General features: G+C 43.3%; 2 protein-coding genes across 5 annotated transcripts; both read right to left on the reverse strand.

Annotated features, from left to right (window-relative positions):
• Positions 1 to 5,547: 5,547 nt before the first annotated feature.
• LOC109885938 (keratinocyte-associated protein 2) lies at positions 5,548 to 9,478 on the reverse strand. Its single transcript, XM_020477720.2, has 5 exons — positions 9,334 to 9,478; positions 8,641 to 8,795; positions 7,340 to 7,403; positions 7,105 to 7,171; positions 5,548 to 6,185 (listed from the first exon to the last, which is right to left on the reverse strand). Exons 1-5 carry the CDS (start codon positions 9,335 to 9,337, stop codon positions 6,065 to 6,067), a joined length of 411 nt encoding a protein of 136 aa, XP_020333309.2. The 5' UTR covers positions 9,338 to 9,478; the 3' UTR covers positions 5,548 to 6,064.
• A 107-nt stretch (positions 9,479 to 9,585) lies between these two features.
• On the reverse strand, positions 9,586 to 13,907 carry tmem107 (transmembrane protein 107). 4 transcript variants are annotated; one of them, XM_020477724.2, is made up of 6 exons: positions 13,738 to 13,907; positions 13,267 to 13,392; positions 11,476 to 11,543; positions 11,229 to 11,329; positions 10,489 to 10,585; positions 9,586 to 10,337 (listed from the first exon to the last, which is right to left on the reverse strand). In XM_020477724.2, the coding sequence occupies exons 2-6, from the start codon at positions 13,351 to 13,353 to the stop codon at positions 10,268 to 10,270; spliced, it is 423 nt and encodes a 140-aa protein (XP_020333313.1). In that variant the 5' UTR covers positions 13,354 to 13,392; positions 13,738 to 13,907; the 3' UTR covers positions 9,586 to 10,267. The 4 variants fall into 4 exon arrangements, with proteins under 4 accessions (XP_020333313.1, XP_031643283.1, XP_020333312.1 ...); XM_031787423.1 differs by having other exon boundaries at positions 10,489 to 10,771; XM_020477723.2 differs by having other exon boundaries at positions 13,651 to 13,907.
• Positions 13,908 to 16,606: the final 2,699 nt, after the last annotated feature.

The raw sequence follows: 16,606 nt of genomic DNA on the forward strand, positions 1-16,606 counted from the left end.
TATATATTTTACCTCTTGGGGATATCATTCGAAAACATAATGTTAACTTTCACTGCTATACATATGACACACAGCTGTACATTTCAATGAAACATGGTGAAGCCCAAAAATTGCCCTCGCTAGAAGCCTGTGTTTCAGACATAAGGAAGTGGATGGCTGCAAACGTTCTACTTTTAAACTCAGACAAAACAGAGATGCTTGTTCTAGGTCCCAAGATACAAAGAGATCTTCTGTTGAATCTGACAATTAATCTTGATGGTTGTACAGTCGTCTCAAATAAAACTGTGAAGGACCTTGGCATTACTCTGGACCCTGATCTCTCTTTTGACAAACCTTTTTTTTTTCACCTTTATTTAACCAGGTAAGCTAGTTGAGAAAAAGTTCTCATTTGCAACTGTGACCTGGCCAAGATAAAGCATAGCAGTTCGACACATACAACAACACAGAGTTACACATGGAATGAACAAAACATATAGTCAATAATACAGTAGAAAAAAAGAAAACAAAGTCTATATACAGTGAGTGCAAATAAGGTCAATTAAGGGAGATAAGGCAATAAATAGGCCATGGTGGCGAAGTAATTACAATATGGCAATTAAACACTGGAATGGTAGATGTGCAAAAGATGGATGTGCAAGTAGAGATACTGTGGTGCAAAAGGAGCAAAATAAATAAATACAGTATGGGAATGAGGTAGATAGATGGGCTGTATACAGATAGACTATGCACAGGTGCAGTGATCTGTGAGCTGCTCTGACAGCTGGTTCTTAAAGCTAGTGAGGGAGATGGGAATCTCCAGCTTCAGTGATTTTTGCAATTCGTTCCAGTCAGTGGCAGCAGAGAACTGTAAGTAAAGGCAACCAAAGGAGGAATTGGCTTTCGGGGTGACCAGTGAGATATACCTGCTGGACCGTGTGCTACGAGTGGGTGCTACTATGGTGACCAGCGAGCAGAGATAGGGCGGGGCTTTACCTAGCAGAGACTTGTAGATAACCTGTAGCCAGTTGGTTTGGCGATGAGTATGAAGCGAGGGCCAGCCCACGAGAGCTTACAGGTCGCAGTGGTGGGTAGTATATGGGGCTTTGGTGACAAAACGGATGGCACTGTGATAGACTACATGCAGTTTGCTGAGTAGAGTGTTGGAGGCTATTTTATAGATGACATCGCCGAAGTTGTTTGTTGCGAAATAGGAAGCCAAATTCTAGATTTCATTTTTGATTGGAGATGCTTAATGTGAGTCTGGAAGGAGAGTTTACAGTCTAGCAAGACACCTAGGTATTTGTAGTTATCCATGCATTCTAAGTCAGAGTAGTGATGCTGTAGTGATGCTGGATGGGCGGGCAGGTGCGGGCAATGATCAGTTGAATAGCATGCATTTAGTTTTATTTGTGTTTAAGAGCAGTTGGAGGCCACGGAAGGAGAGTTGTATGGCATTGAAGCTCGTCTGAAGGTTAGTTAACACAGTCCAAAGAAGGGCCAGAAGTATACAGAATGGTGTTGTCTGAGTATAGGTGGATTAGAGAATCACCAGCAGCAAGAGCGACATCATTGATGTATACAGAGAAGAGAGTCGGACCGAGAATTGAATCCTGTGGCACCCCCATAGAGACTGCCAGAGGTCCGGACAATGGGCCTCCGATTTGACACACTGAGCTCTATCAGATAAGTAGTTGGTGAACCAGGCGAGGCAATCATTTGAGAAACCAAGGCTGATGAGTCTGCCAATAAGAATGTGGTGATTGACAGAGTCTAAAGCCTTGGCCAGGTCGATGAATACAGCTGCACAGTAATGTCTCTTATCGATGGCGGTTATGATATTGTTAAGGACCTTGAGCGTGGATGAGGTGCACCCATGACCAGCCCGGAAACCAGATTGCATAGTGGAGAAGGTACGATGTGATTCAAAATAGTCAGTAATCTGTTTGTTAATTTGACTTTCGAAGACCTTAGAGATGCAGGATAGGATAGATATAGGTCTGTAGCAGTTTGGGTCTAGAGTGTCTCCCCCTTTGAAGAGGGGGATGACCGCAGCAGCTTTCCAATCTTTGGGAATCTCAGACGATACGAAAGAGAGGTTGAATAGGCTAGTAATAGGGATTGCAACAATTTCTGCAGATAATTTAAGAAAGAGAGGGTCCAGATTGTTTAGCCCAGGTGATTTGTAGGGGTCCAGATTTTGCAGCTCTTTCAGAACATCAGCTATCTGGATATGGGTGAAGGAGAAATGGTGGGGGCTTGGGCGGGTTGCTGTGGAGGGTGCCGGGCAGTTGACTGGGGTAGGGGTAGCCAGGTGGAAAGCATGGCCAGACGTAGGGCTTTCTCCTATAGAGCTCGATTTTTATGGAATGGTCTGCCTACCCATGTGAGAGACGCAGACTCGGTCTCAACCTTTAAGTCTTTACTGAAGGCTCATCTCTTCAGTGGGTCATATGATTGAGTGTAGTCTGGCCCAGGAGTGTGAAGGTGAACGGAAAGGCTCTGGAGCAGCGAACCGCCCTTGCTGTCTCTGCCTGGCCGGTTCCCCTCTTTCCACTGGGATTCTCTGCCTCTAACCCTATTACAGGGTCTGAGTCACTGGCTTACTGGTGCTCTTTCATGCTGTCCCTAGGAGGGGTGCGTCACTTGAGTGGGTTGACTCACTGACGTGATCTTCCTGTCTGGGTTGGTGCCCCCCCTTGGGATGTGCCGTGGCAGAGATCTTTGTGGGCTATACTCGGCCTTGTCTCAGGATGGTAAGTTGGTGGTTGAAGATATCCCTCTAGTGGTGTGGGGGCTGTGCTTTGGCAAAGTGGGTTATATCCTTCCTGTTTGGCCTTGTCCGGGAGTATCATTGGATGCGTCCACAGTGTCTCCTCACCCCTCCTGTCTCAGCCTCCAGTATTTATGCTGCAGTAGTTTATGTGTCGGGGGGCTAGGGTCAGTTTGTTATATCTGGAGGACTTCTCCTGTCTTATCCGGTGTCCTCTGTGAATTTAAGTATGCTCTCTCTAATTCTCTCTTTCTTTCTCTCTCTCGGAGGACCTGAGCCCTAGGACCATGCCTCAGGACTACCTGGCATTTGGACTCCTTGCTGTCCCCAGTCCACCTGGTCGTGCTGCTGCTCCAGTTTCAACTGTTCTGCTTGCGGCTATGGAATCCTGACCTGTTCACCGGACGCGCTACCTGTCCCAGTCCTGCTGTTTTCAACTCTCTAGAGACAGCAGGAGTGGTAGAGATACTCTTAATGATCGGCTATGAAAAGCCAACTGACATTTACTCCTGAGGTGCTGACTTGCTGCACCCTCGACAACTACTGTGATTATTATTATTTGACCATGCTGGTCATTTATGAACATTTGAACATCTTGGCCATGTTCTGTTATAATCTCCACCCGGCACAGTCAGAAGAGGACTGTCCACCCCTCATAGCCTGGTTCCTCTCTAGGTTTCTTCCTAGGTTTTGGCCTTTCTAGGGAGTTTTTCCTAGCCACCGTGCTTCTACACCTGCATTGCTTGCTGTTTGGGGTTTTAGGCTGGGTTTCTGTACAGCACTTTGAGATATCAGCTGATGTACAAAGGGCTATATAAATACATTTGATTTGAAGATGCTTTAGGAAACAGCTACAAAAGTATCTACATCCACAGTAAAACGAGTCCTATATCAACATAACCTGAAAGGCCGCTCAGCCAGGAAGAAGCCACTCCCTGAGGAGGGAAAATGGTGTGGATATATTGAAGCAACGGCTCAAGACATCAGCCGGGAAGTTAAAGCTTGGTCGCAAATGGGTCTTCCAAATGGACAATGACCCCAAGCATACTTCCAAAGTTGTGGAAAATGGCTTAAGGACAACAAAGTCGAGGTATTGGAGTGGCCATCACAAAGCCCTGACCTCAATCCCATTGAGAATTTTTGGGCAGAACTTGATAAGCATGTGCGAGTAAGGAGGCCTACAAACCTGACTCAGTTACACCAGCTGTCAGGAGGAATGGGACAAAATTCACCCAACTTATTGTGGGAAGCTTGTGGAAGTCTACCTGAAATGTTTGACTCAAGTTAAACAATTTAAAGGCAATGCTACCAAATACTAATTGAGTGTATGTAAACGTCTGACTCCCTGGGAATGTGATGAAAGAAATAAAATATGAAATAAATAATTATCTCTACTATTATTCTGACATTTCACATTCTCCTAAAATAAAGTGGTGATCCTAACTGACCTAAGACAGATCATTTTTACTTGGGTTAAAAGTCAGGAATTGTGAAAAACTGTGTTTAAATGTATTTGGCTAAGGTGTATGTAAACTTCCGACTTCAACTGTATATTATTCTCTTCTACTTTCTTATGACTCTTCTACTTTCTTTCATTCTGCACATAAACAATATATGTTTCATTGTCACATACACAGGTTAGGTGCAGTGAAATGTGTTGTTTTACAGGGTCAACCATAGTAGTACGGCGCCCCTGGAGCAAATTAGAGTTAAGTGCCTTGTTCAAGGGCACATCGGCAGGTTGTCTGTGGATCTCTCCATGTGTCTGTGGTAGGAGGGGAGGTCCTGACAGTTCTCTCTGGATCTCTCCATGTCTCTGTGGTAGGAGGGGTGGGACTGCTGGTTCTCTCTGGATCTCTCCATGTGTCTGTGGTAGGAGGGGTAGGTCTGCTGGTTCTCTCTGGATCTCCCCATGTGTCTGTGGTAGGAGGGTTGGGTCTGCTAGTTTTCTAGTGAAAGTTCACATTTGAGAGTAGGCTTGGTTTCGTCTTCCGGGATATACAGTACCAGTCTAAAGTTTGTACACCTACTCGCTCCAGGGTTTTTCAAATTTTTATTTTTTTACTATTTTCTACATCGTAGAATAATAGTGTAGTTACTACATGATTCCATGTGTTATTTCATAGTTTTGATGTCATCACTATTATTCTACAATGTAGAAAATTTAAAAAAATATCTTGACTGGTACTGTATATATATATATGTACAGTGGGGCAAAAAAGTATCTAGTCAGCCACCAATTATTGTGCAAGTTCTCCCACTTAAAACAATGAGAGAGGCCTGTAATTTTCATCATAGGTACACTTCATCTATGACATACAAAATGAGAAAAAAAATCCTGAAAATCACATTGTAGGATTTTTAATGAATTTATTTGCAAATTATGGTGGAAAATAAGTATTTGGTCACCTACAAACAAGCAACATTTCTGGGTCTCACAGACCTGTAACAACTTCTTTAAGAGGCTCCTCTGTCCTCCACTTGTTACCTGTATTAATGGCACCTGTTTGAACTTGTTATCAGTATAAAAGACACCTGTCCACAACCTCAAATAGTCACACTCCAAACTCCACTATGGCCAAGACCAAAGAGCTGTCAAAGGACACCAGAAACAAAATCCATTGTGTACGCTGGTGTGCTACAACTTTGAGTACATGGCTGCTCTGTAAAAGGGATGTCAGATGTGTGTGTACCTGGAGCATCGATAAGGGGAACTTTGCGCATAGTAGCACTGAAGCGACAGTGCTTACCTTGACTTGTCTGTTTCAAGTAGCTTAAACCAAAAACAAATATAGACACTATTTTCAATGGGTTTTTAATTACAAATTCATTAACCACAACAAAGTTTTCATACCAAAACAAAAAGGACGTCATTCAAAAGTATGGATCTGTAGACAAGCATTTTGAAACAAGTGCTGAGTACATGGGGATGATGTAGGGAATGTAGAGACATGATTCTGGCTAGATCCCAAACTGCTTCCTTTCTTCCACCCCAGGCCTCATGACTGCTGAGAACAGTGTATGGATGGGCTGGGTAGGTCTCAGGCTATCTATACTGCTGAGAACAGTGTATGGATGGGCTGGGTAGGTCTCAGTTTATCTATACTGCTGAGAGGTGTCCAGTCCTTGGAGATCAATGGTCATAGAGTTAAGAAGTTAAGGAAAATATCTAAGAATGCTGGTTGGCACGACCTACAAAAAGGAAACTGGGGTACACTGTCATTGGCTAACCTACACCATTTCTCCCTTGCCTGGTTAGCCGTTGTAGTGGATGCTGATTGGATGACGGTATGAAAGTTTGATCTAATTAGTGACTTAGTTCTTTTTCTTGCCCTTGCTGGCAGCCTTGGCTGGCATTACCGTGGGAACGGCTGCCTGGTACAGAGCAGCAGACACTTTGTTGATGTAGTAGAGGGCAAACAGAGAGAATATCAGACTGGAGAGAGAACAAAATGAAACAGTCAGCACAGCAACAGCACAATATGGTTTGAGAAGAAATAAAAACTTCACCCAAAGTTCATTGATAATAGTAGTACTGTTATCATCATCATTACTATTCCTTTTTTTCCCTATAAGATTTTATTTGATCAACAATACAAAACATACAAACAATCGACGACATCATACAAACATCAACTACATCACTCCTGCCCAGACCCACCAGCCCTCACCCCCTTATCTCCAGCGCCCGCATCACTTTCTGCCACATGGCCTCAAACAGCACAAATTTATTTCTCTCCGTCACCTGCGCACTTTACATTTTTTAGATAGTAAAGCATGTGACCCTTCCATTGCGTAAACGACAGATGATTGGTTGATTTCCAGTTGTATATGTTTTTTTTTTAAAGATGATTGATGAGAAAAGTGTTGTCCTACCCATCGGGTCTCACACTGCACCCTCATATGCCATGTCTTTAAATATGCAGACAGACTCATTAAAAGCTCATTTACATTGTAATACCTCTGAGCCATCTTTCCAACTCCACCCATAACTTTTGGATTTTATAACATTTCCAGAAGGTCATGAATTATTGAGTCATTAGTAGTTTTACACTTCAGACCTCTCTGTCTCTTGTATAATAAATCCAATACATGAATTTATACTGGATTAAGCGTACATTTTTGTAAACTGTAATGCCGTTAGTTATGATCCAACATTACTTCCATCTTGTGCCAATATCAGTTATTTTTAAATCTTGGTTCCAATAGTTTCTATTTCTTTCTAAGAGATTGTCAGTTGGATCGGCTCTCTGCTATTCCATAAGTCCTTCATGTCATCACTCAGTTCAGTTGTTAAGAGAGTTTCTGTGTGTGGTGCGCCTGGGTTTGTCAGTAGTCTGGGAGTTCGTACTTACCATGTGGTGACACACACACGGTGCACCAGCCCAGAGGCAAACAGAGAGAGGCACAGGCACACCAGGACTGGTGGACAGGAGAGAAATGAACACCCGTTAAAACAGGACCGAGTGGGTGCTGAGCCGCTACACTATTCAGATGCACCCATACTCATGACAAGAGGCTCAGTGAATGTGTGTGAAACACAGGAAATAGATTCTGTGCATCACTCTGTAGTTGTGAAGACAGACTTACTCTCTGGGAAGATCTTGACCTGGAATCCCTTGCCGAAGATGAGGTTTTCCAGGTTACTGAAGGCCTGGTTGGAGAAAGGGTTAAGGAGGGAAACACACAGTGGGCGAGAAGAGACACCTAATGTGGTGGTTTTATTAGACCGTTAGACTTTCAGTGATCCTTTATTTATTTATCCCCTTACTGTATTTATTTATCCACATACGGTATTTATTTATCCACATACGGTATTTATTTATCCACATACAGTATTTATTTATCCCCTTACGGTATTTATTTATCCCCTTACTGTATTTATTTATCCCCTTACTGTATTTATTTATCCACATACGGTATATATTTATCCCCTTACTGTATTTATTTATCCACATACAGTATTTATTTATCCCCTTACTGTATTTATTTATCCACATACGGTATATTTTTATCCCCTTACTGTATTTATTTATCCACATACAGTATTTATTTCTCCCCTTACTGTATTTATTTATCCCCTTACTGTATTTATTTATCCCCTTACTGTATTTATTTATCCACATACGGTATTTATTTATCCCCTTACTGTATTTATTTATCCACATACGGTATTTATTTATCCACATACGGTATTTATTTATCCCCTTACTGTATTTATTTATCCACATACGGTATTTATTTATCCCCATACTGTATTTATTTATCCACATACGGTATTTATTTATCCCCTTACTGTATTTATTTATCCACATACAGTATTTATTTATCTTGCTCCTTTGCACCCCAGTATCTCTATTTGCACATTCATCTTCTGCACATCAATGACTCCAAGTGTTTAATTGGTACATTGCAATTACTTCGCCTCCATGGCCTATTTATTGCCTTACCTCCCTTATCTTACCTCATTTACACACACCTTATATAGACTTTTTGTACTGTATTATTGACTGTATGTTTGTTTATTCCATGTGTAACTCTGTGTTGTTGTTTGTGTCGAACTGCTTTGCTTTAGTCTTGGCCAGGTCGCAATTGTAAATGAGAACTTGTTCTCAACTAGCTTACCTGGTTAAATAAAGGTGAAATAAAAAAATAAACCCTGCCATGACTCACATTGCTGCATGTGGACTATAGAACCAACCAACTGACTATCTGCTTCCATCACTTGGGAACTCAAGGGAGCACAGAACATAAACAAAGACTTTAGCTGTCTGGCTTTACAAACAGCTTACTCTGACAAGTTTACAACCCTAAGCCTATCTGAGGTCTACCTAGATTGCATTGTATGCAGTGCTGCTATGTTGTGGTGTGTTTTGGTGTAAGGAGGATACTGTGAGGGAGCAGATGAAGAGGACAGAGCCCAGGAAGCCTCCCAGGATGGTGAGCAACTCTGTAGAGCCCAGCTGTCTGCTGAACATCTGCATCCCAGCAAACACCAACACAGAGAACAGACTGGACAGAACCAGGGATGTGCCTGTGTTCACCGCTAGAGGGAGGGGAGAGGCAGATTACACATAGATGATTGTTCTACTACTGTCACAAACTAAGGGACTGCAGCTGGACTGAAGAGGCCAGATTCTAACATAATAATAATATCAACAGTTGGGTTTATATTTCATCTTTGAGTGACAAAAACATAAAATAACTAGCCTATACGAAACATTTCACTGCATCTTATTAACAGCAATCTTTACGCCACGTCAGTGTACACTCTTGAAAGATTCCGTGTGGAAACACCCTCTCTCGAATAATGAAAATACCTAACTAGGTAGCTACAAAAAACTTTATCATACATTTTGACAACACAGCTTACCTACCGTTAAACTGAAGAAATATACATTGTTGGCAAGTGTATTCTGCACAAAATAGCTACGTAACTAACAAAGTTAGCAATGGATGGCAAGCCTAGTTACACAGCTAGCTATCGTTAGCTAGTTACCATTACGTTTGTTTTCTATCCCTCAATACATATGTTCAAAGCACAAACATTGATCAAAATTAAACGTTAGCCTTTCAGAACTTACCCATGTTTTGATATTTAATCAATAATTACGTTTTTGACACAAAAGATCACGTGTTTTCGATATCCTTTCAAAACACAGGCAGCTCCAGGAACAAACTCCGTTTCTGCTACCCGGAACCGGTGAGAGGTGGCACACGTAGGAGTCGAATGTGAAGTGCCAATCAGATTCTAGCGACGCAAAAAGTGCGTCAAGACTGACACACCTACCGCACAAATTTTTTCAAGGAAGGTTTATGAAAGAAATACTAGATTACACAGGTAAAATACTTTAATCGTAAAAAAAATATGAATAACACTTTGACATATAGAGGTGTAGCATGTACCATCAGATATCACCACATTTTAGATTAATGTAAAAAGCATATTAAAAGGAAGGAAGGAATGGTATAGATTCAGCTTGATAAAACATATATTTTTTAGGTAAACGTTTTAGAAAGGTGGTACTAAAATCCTATGGTACACAGGACCATTTAGCATGGTGAAGAGAAAGATGGTTACTTGTGTCTATACATTCAGCTTAGCAATTAGGATCAATACGCTGGAGTTTTTAGAAATCGTCCTCTCTGCCTTGGTACATACAGTAGCTCTGTTTCCATCTACAACGCCCACAATCCTGAAACACACACCACAGCTTAAAATAAATAAATATAATAATCTGACTATTGATGGATAGATAAAGGCTGTGTCAAAAGTCAGAAGGCCAGATTCAAACCTATGCTGTCACTGTATCGGATGCTGCAGCTTAGACCACCCACATCTTAACCAGCTCTGTTGTCTTTATCACTATGATCACCATCCAGCATCACTAACATCAACTATGTCTCCTTGACACTATTGAACAGTCACAATGTGTCACTTGGACAGCTGTGTACAAGTGCTGGGAAGGAAGGACACTACATTCCAGACCGAACATTGATGTGAAACACTGCTCTCGGTTATAGTGGCTTCTTCTTCAGTCCAAACACTGCGATGAAGAGTAGGATCTCCACAAATGCAGGGAGAACACTACGGGAGATAGAGAGGATGGCAGCATTATGAGCAAAGCATCAACCTGCACGAGGCAAAAATGACCCAAATAACTCCAGGACACACACACACACACAATGTCTGTCTGTCTGTTAGTCAGTCAGTCAGTCAGTCTGTCACACACACAAACCTGCAGAAGGCAAAAATAACCCAGTATGTCCAACACTCCCATCTCTGGAAGACAAAGAAAGACAGGGAGACGGACGCGCTGCAGTGGACAGCCAACGCTGGAGGAGAGTCAGGGAAACAAAACCTCTGAGGAGGAGAAGCACACGCACACACACACACACACACACACACACACACACACACACACACGTAGAAAGCAAGGATCCACCAGTATATTTCACATGCCCATTGTTCAAACAGAAAGAACAGCAGAGCCACAGAGGCACTGGCATGGGCTGCAGTCGCTAGTGTGTGGATGGAGAGATGGATGCATGGATGGTGTATGGGGAGGGAGTCCTGAGTCAGGGAATCTTAACCAAACCAATAAAAAGATTACTTCCTAAACCTTATATCAATGTCCATATTAACGTCCCCTTGCTGATCTGAAAGAAGAGTATAACTTCCTGCATACTGCTTACATCGATCAATTCCCTCCCATGTTCTTCACTATTCCTAGAGTCACACTGTGCAGGCTTTCATTCTTGCCCAGCACCAACACTCAGCTACTCAACAAAACATCAAGACCTTGAGTAGCCTACTTGTTGATGTGACTGGCCACGCAAAATTAGTACTGTGCAAGAACGAAAGCAAACTGTAGTTCTCCAGGACTAGGACTGGTAACCACTGCTATACTATGCATTATGTGTACTTTGGATATGTACAGGGTTTTGTGGAAGAGTTTTGAGAACATGTAAAGGATACAGAGGAGGCCCTGGGTGCAGTTGAACATAGACACACCAGAGAAGAAGCCAGCCAGCTCTATAGCAAACAGACCCATGGTGACTGACAATGCTACCACCAACCTAGAAGAGAGAGACAGAGAAAGATAGAGGAGAGAAAGTTCGAGAGAGTGTGTAAGACGTGATTATTCAAAACCTCTAGCAATTATTTTGGGATATACTGTGTGTGTGTAGGGTTAGGAGTCATGTCCTGGGTGAAAGATGCTTACTTGGTGTCCTCCTTGTCGTATTGGTCTTGTGTGAAATCCAAAGGCAGGCAAGCTTCAACATTGTTCTCCTGTGGGCCAATGAGTACGATTACTTCAGAGATAGATCTACACAGTATCACTAGATTCCGAGCACGGTTGAAACACAATATACACTGCTCAAAAAAATAAAGGGAACACTAAAATAACACATTCTAGATCTGAATGAATGAAATATTCTTATTAAATACTTTTTTCTTTACATAGTTGAATGTGCTGACAACAAAATCACACAAAAATGATCAATGAAAATCAAATGTATCAACCCATGGAGGTCTGGATTTGGAGTCACACTCAAAATTAAAGTGGAAAACCACACTACAGGCTGATCCAACTTTGATGTAATGTCCTTAAAACAAGTCAAAATGAGGCTCAGTAGTGTGTGTGGCCTCCACGTGCCTGTATGACCTCCCTACAACGCCTGGGCATGCTCCTGATGAGGTGGCGGATGGTCTCCTGAGGGATCTCCTCCCAGACCTGGACTAAAGCATCCGCCAGCGAAACATGATGTCCCAGATGTCCTCAATTGGATTCCGGTCTGGGGAATGGGCGGGCCAGTCCATAGCATCAATGTCTTCCTCTTGCAGGAACTGCTGACACACTCCAGCCACATGAGGTCTATTGTCTTGCATTAGGAGGAACCCAAGGCCAACCGCACCAGCATATGGTCTCACAAGGGGTCTGAGGATCTCATCTCGGTACCTAATGGCAGTCAGGCTACCTCTGGCGAGCACATGGAGGGCTGTGCGGTCCCCCAAAGATATGCCACCCCACACCATGACTGACCCACCACCAAACCGGTCATGCTGGAGGATGTTGCAGGCAGCAGAACGTTCTCCACGGTGTCTCCAGACTATCACATGTGCTCAGTGTGAACCTGCTTTCATCTGTGAAGAGCACAGGGCGCCAGTGGCGAATTTTCCAATCTTGGTGTTCTCTGGCAAATGCCAAACGTCTTGCACGGTGTTGGGCTGTAAGCACAACCCCCATCTGTGGACGTCGGGCCCTCATACCACCCTCATGGAGTCTGTTTCTGACCGTTTGAGCAGACACATGCACATTTGTGGCCTGCTGCAGGTCATTTTGCAGGGCTCTGGCAGTGCTCCCCCTGCTCCTCCTTGCACAAAGGCGGAGGTAGCGGTCTTGCTGCTGGGTTGTTGCCCTCCTACGGCCCCCTCCACGTCTCCTGATGTACTGGCTTGTCTCCTGGTAGCGCCTCCATGCTCTGGACACTACGCTGACAGACACAGCAAACCTTCTTGCCACAGCTCGCATTGATGTGCCATCCTGGATGAACTGCACTACCTGAGCCACTTGTGTGGGTAGTAGACTCCGTCTCATGCTACCACTAGAGTGAAAGCACCGCCAGAATTCAAACATCAGCCAGGAAGCATAGGAACTGAGAAGTGGTCTGTGGTCACCACCTGCAGAACCACTCCTTTATTGGGGGTGTCTTGCTAATTGCCTATAATTTCCACATGTTGTCTATTCCATTTGCACAATAGCATGTGAAATGTATTGTCAATCAGTGTTGCTTCCTAAGTGGACAGTTTGATTTCACAGAAGTGTGATTGACTTGGAGTTACATTGTGTTGTTTAAGTGTTCCCTTTATTTTTTTGAGCAGTGTATTATAGAAGAGCATGTTGATGATGTCGTGAACAACTGGTGTCTTCTAGATGCCAGATACAGGCATGAGACATGTCACACACAGAGGATATGGTTTGTCCAGAACCTTGCCAGTACTCAGAACATACCCGTGACCAGAAAATGGTGATGACGATGACGAGGTGAGCAGTGAGAGTCAGGAATCGAGCCGGGACCAGGCTGCTGACTGCAGACATTGCTCCAGCAAAGATGTGCCTGTATGGGTACTATGGTACCTAGAATAAAGAGGCAGAATAGGCAAAAGTTGACAAGTAACGTTAATGTTAATATTGCCAATAGAAACAACAAAATCCGTGTGTTGACTTGAGCCTGCTACAATATGCAATACAATATTGGCTGTATACAATGTGTAGACTAAGTAACGTTACTATTAGTGTTGGTGTTTACATACTGGAGAGGGAAGGCAAAACAACGACGCTGGACAGAGTGGAATCAGGTGTCAAAAGTATATGCTAATTTATCCACACACTCACCTTGATAGTGCTAACTTAGCTAGCTAATGTACCCAATACAGGACATACGACGAGCCAAAAACTAGCCACATTTGATGATGTATTTACCATTAATTGAAACAACTGTGTCTAGGACTAGAAACAACAGAAGCTTCAGCTGCAGGCATGGCTTAGCTCGTTGCTACAACAACTTAAATCTGGGGTGCGTTCAAGAACGTAAGGTTTCGTTAACGATTTAGGACGGAAACAGACCAGTTGAGGATGAGGAACGCTTCTTCGTGGACGCGTCATTCTAGTAGCGTTTTATAATCTCACGTCGCCATCTAGTGGCTAGAATCAAATCTAATTGTATTGGTCACAAACACATATTTAGCAGATGTAATTGCGGGTGTAGCGAAATGCTTGTGTTCCTAGCTCCAACAGTGCAGTAGTTTCTAACAATTCACAACAATACACACAAATCTAAAAGTAAAATAATGGAATTAAGAATTATATAAATATTAGGATGAGCAATGTCGGAGTGGCGTTGACTAAAATACAGTAGGATAGAGTACAGTATATGAGATGAGTAAAGCAGTGTGTAAACATTATTAAAGTGAAACAATTGTCATGTAGGTAGGGTCATATGCAATGTATGCATCAATATCAGTGTTCTGTTTTCTCCAGACATGATATGCAGTGGCAGTAAAATAATGTCATTCATTTTTGTGACAATTACATTTTAAACCCTTCGGCCCAAAATATACTGAATGATTACGCGTATAGGCCTACACAGTGAGAAACATACACACACACACACACACACACACACACACACACACACACACACACACACACACACACACACACACACACACACACACACACATAAAGTAGCGGATTTAGGTATAAGGCATCTTGCCGGGGGCGGCCCGGGGCGCCCGCACAATTTTTTGGGGGGAATGGTGGCATTTCCGCAATCAGTTTTCTATCGCTCATTTGCACTTCAAGTCAATGATATCATATCACTGTGGGTCAATTAACCATGCCAGAGTGGGTGCCCTGATTCTAGTTTGTGAGCTAGGCAGGCTACTGCCTGGGAAGGTCTCCCACTCAGAAGTATGAGATGGGGAGGGGGGGCGGGGGTAGGATGACCTCAGGTCTCCCCACTGGAAGCGGTAGGTAGGGGGAGCGGGGGAATCTATGAAATAGCGCACCTCTAACTTTGTACAGTACAAATGCAATTAGTAAAATCAGTCACGCTACGAAATACTACCAAATAAACCACAATTCATTCATAATACTGTGAATAATATATAGTTTCAGAGACATATTGTTGCATTTTTTTCTGGTTTGTGCGAAATCGTTAAAAATCTAATAAAAGCAGTCTGCACATCACCAAGGTGAATTGGTTCAGTCTTGTCTGTTGTTTAACAGTGTTGGGGGACGGGTCATGTAGTCTTGTCTGTTGTTTAACAGTGTTGGGGGACGGGTCATGTAGTCTTGTCTGTTGTTTAACAGTGTTGGGGGACGGGTCATGTAGTCTTGTCTGTTGTTTAACAGTGTTGGGGGACGGGTCATGTAGTCTTGTCTGTTGTTTAACAGTGTTGGGGGACGGGTCATGTAGTCTTGTCTGTTGTTTAACAGTGTTGGGGGACGGGTCATGTAGTCTTGTCTGTTGTTTAACAGTGTTGGGGGATGGGTCATGTAGTCTTGTCTGTTGTTTAACAGTGTTGGGGGACGGGTCATGTAGTCTTGTCTGTTGTTTAACAGTGTTGGGGGACGGGTCATGTAGTCTTGTCTGTTGTTTAACAGTGTTGGGGGACGGGTCATGTAGTCTTGTCTGTTGTTTAACAGTGTTGGGGGATGGGTCATGTAGTCTTGTCTGTTGTTTAACAGTGTTGGGGGATGGGTCATGTAGTCTTGTCTGTTGTTTAACAGTGTTGGGGGACGGGTCATGTAGTCTTGTCTGTTGTTTAACAGTGTTGGGGGATGGGTCATGTAGTCTTGTCTGTTGTTTAACAGTGTTGGGGGATGGGTCATGTAGTCTTGTCTGTTGTTTAACAGTGTTAGGGGACGGGTCATGTAGTCTTGTCTGTTGTTTAACAGTGTTGGGGGACGGGTCATGTAGTCTTGTCTGTTGTTTAACAGTGTTGGGGGACAGATCATGTAGTCTTGTCTGTTGTTTAACAGTGTTGGGGGACGGGTCATGTAGTCTTGTCTGTTGTTTAACAGTGTTGGGGGACGGGTCATGTAGTCTTGTCTGTTGTTTAACAGTGTTGGGGGACGGGTCATGTAGTCTTGTCTGTTGTTTAACAGTGTTGGGGGACGGGTCATGTAGTCTTGTCTGTTGTTTAACAGTGTTGGGGGACGGGTCATGTAGTCTTGTCTGTTGTTTAACAGTGTTGGGGGACGGGTCATGTAGTCTTGTCTGTTGTTTAACAGTGTTGGGGGATGGGTCATGTAGTCTTGTCTGTTGTTTAACAGTGTTGGGGGATGGGTCATGTAGTCTTGTCTGTTGTTTAACAGTGTTGGGGGACGGGTCATGTAGTCTTGTCTGTTGTTTAACAGTGTTGGGGGATGGGTCATGTAGTCTTGTCTGTTGTTTAACAGTGTTGGGGGATGGGTCATGTAGTCTTGTCTGTTGTTTAACAGTGTTAGGGGACGGGTCATGTAGTCTTGTCTGTTGTTTAACAGTGTTGGGGGACGGGTCATGTAGTCTTGTCTGTTGTTTAACAGTGTTGGGGGACGGATCATGTAGTCTTGTCTGTTGTTTAACAGTGTTGGGGACGGGTCATGTAGTCTTGTCTGTTGTTTAACAGTGTTGGGGGACGGGTCATGTAGTCTTGTCTGTTGTTTAACAGTGTTGGGGGACGGGTCATGTAGTCTTGTCTGTTGTTTAACAGTGTTGGGGGACGGGTCATGTAGTCTTGTCTGTTGTTTAACAGTGTTGGGGGACGGGTCATGTAGTCTTGTCTGTTGTTTAACAGTGTTGGGG

This window comes from Oncorhynchus kisutch, linkage group LG13 (assembly GCF_002021735.2).
Source record: "Oncorhynchus kisutch isolate 150728-3 linkage group LG13, Okis_V2, whole genome shotgun sequence".
Taxonomy (NCBI): Eukaryota; Metazoa; Chordata; class Actinopteri; order Salmoniformes; family Salmonidae; genus Oncorhynchus; species Oncorhynchus kisutch.